The 895-nt window shown below is 61.2% G+C and overlaps 1 protein-coding gene across 1 annotated transcript in view; it reads right to left on the bottom strand.

Moving 5' to 3' along the window:
* The window catches only part of PLEKHB1 (pleckstrin homology domain containing B1), a gene marked incomplete at both ends in the record, with an annotated part of 3,497 nt that extends 2,606 nt beyond the window's left edge, over nucleotides 1-891 (bottom strand). Inside the window, 2 exons of the mRNA XM_009634589.2 lie at nucleotides 223-375; nucleotides 879-891. Of these exons, the coding sequence (XP_009632884.2) occupies nucleotides 223-375; nucleotides 879-891 (166 nt within the window). The remainder of the gene's footprint in view (nucleotides 1-222; nucleotides 376-878) is intronic.
* Between the last annotated feature and the right edge of the window lie 4 nt (nucleotides 892-895).

Below are 895 nucleotides of genomic sequence, written 5' to 3'. Positions count from 1 at the left end.
CAGCCGCTCCTCGTATGACTTGTGCTCCAGACCCCTCACCAGACATCTCATGGGGGACAGCCCGGCACTGGCTGGGAGCTAAAAGCGGTGAATTAGGCAGCCTGGAATTTTCTGGGGGGGCTATTCTAGGTGTGCACAAGCATGTTTCAGACCCGCAGAGCATAAATTCAATGGGATACACAGAGCATCCGGTGCGGGCTGGGGCTGGGGGGCTTGGCTCACCTCTGCACTCGCGGCCAGCCCGCACATCCCGGCAGCTGTATTTGACGTGGATCCGGCCGTCCATGTCGCGCATCGTCTCGTCGTGGTAGTAAACCAAGCTCCCGTCCAGGTAGAGGACGAACCAGTTTCTCTTCCAGCGGCGCAGGATGGAGCCTGATGGGATGGGGAGGAGGTGAAGGACCCTGGTGAGGCCGGGGGGATCCGGCCACCGCGCTCACGAGATTTATGGCTGTGCCCCAAATTGGCAGCCGGATCCCACCACCCCCTTCGAGAGCTGCTGCAGCCCGCAGGACACCCGTGCCTGGCATGAGCACCCAGGGCAGCGTGGCCAGGTGGCTTTAAATTAAAAAGGCTGCCAAAAAAAGCCATCAGGGCATCTTGGTGCTGCCCCGCTGTGTGCGCGGGACCGCATCCAGCCCCGGACGTGGAGCTGGGCGTCTGTTTTCGTGGCAGACGGCCCCTCTCTCCTCTTACGTAAATCTGCGAGCGGCTGAGCTGCGATTTCCTCGCTGCCATGGATTAACCACCCAGGTCAAGGCCTGTCGTCTGTCCCCCCCCTCCCCATGCCTCTTCCCAGCATCCTGTACCCAAAACCGCTCCGGGCTGGTTTTTTTGGGGAGGGCTCCCAACCCGGAAAGCTCAAGGGTCGCACTTACTCTGCCGCCAAAGCCAA

Source organism: Egretta garzetta, unplaced genomic scaffold, assembly GCF_000687185.1.
Source record: "Egretta garzetta isolate BGI_Z169 unplaced genomic scaffold, ASM68718v1 scaffold232, whole genome shotgun sequence".
NCBI lineage: Eukaryota > Metazoa > Chordata > Aves > Pelecaniformes > Ardeidae > Egretta > Egretta garzetta.
Note: the sequence above shows the minus strand (reverse complement) of the source record. Positions and strands in the feature narration are given on the sequence as shown.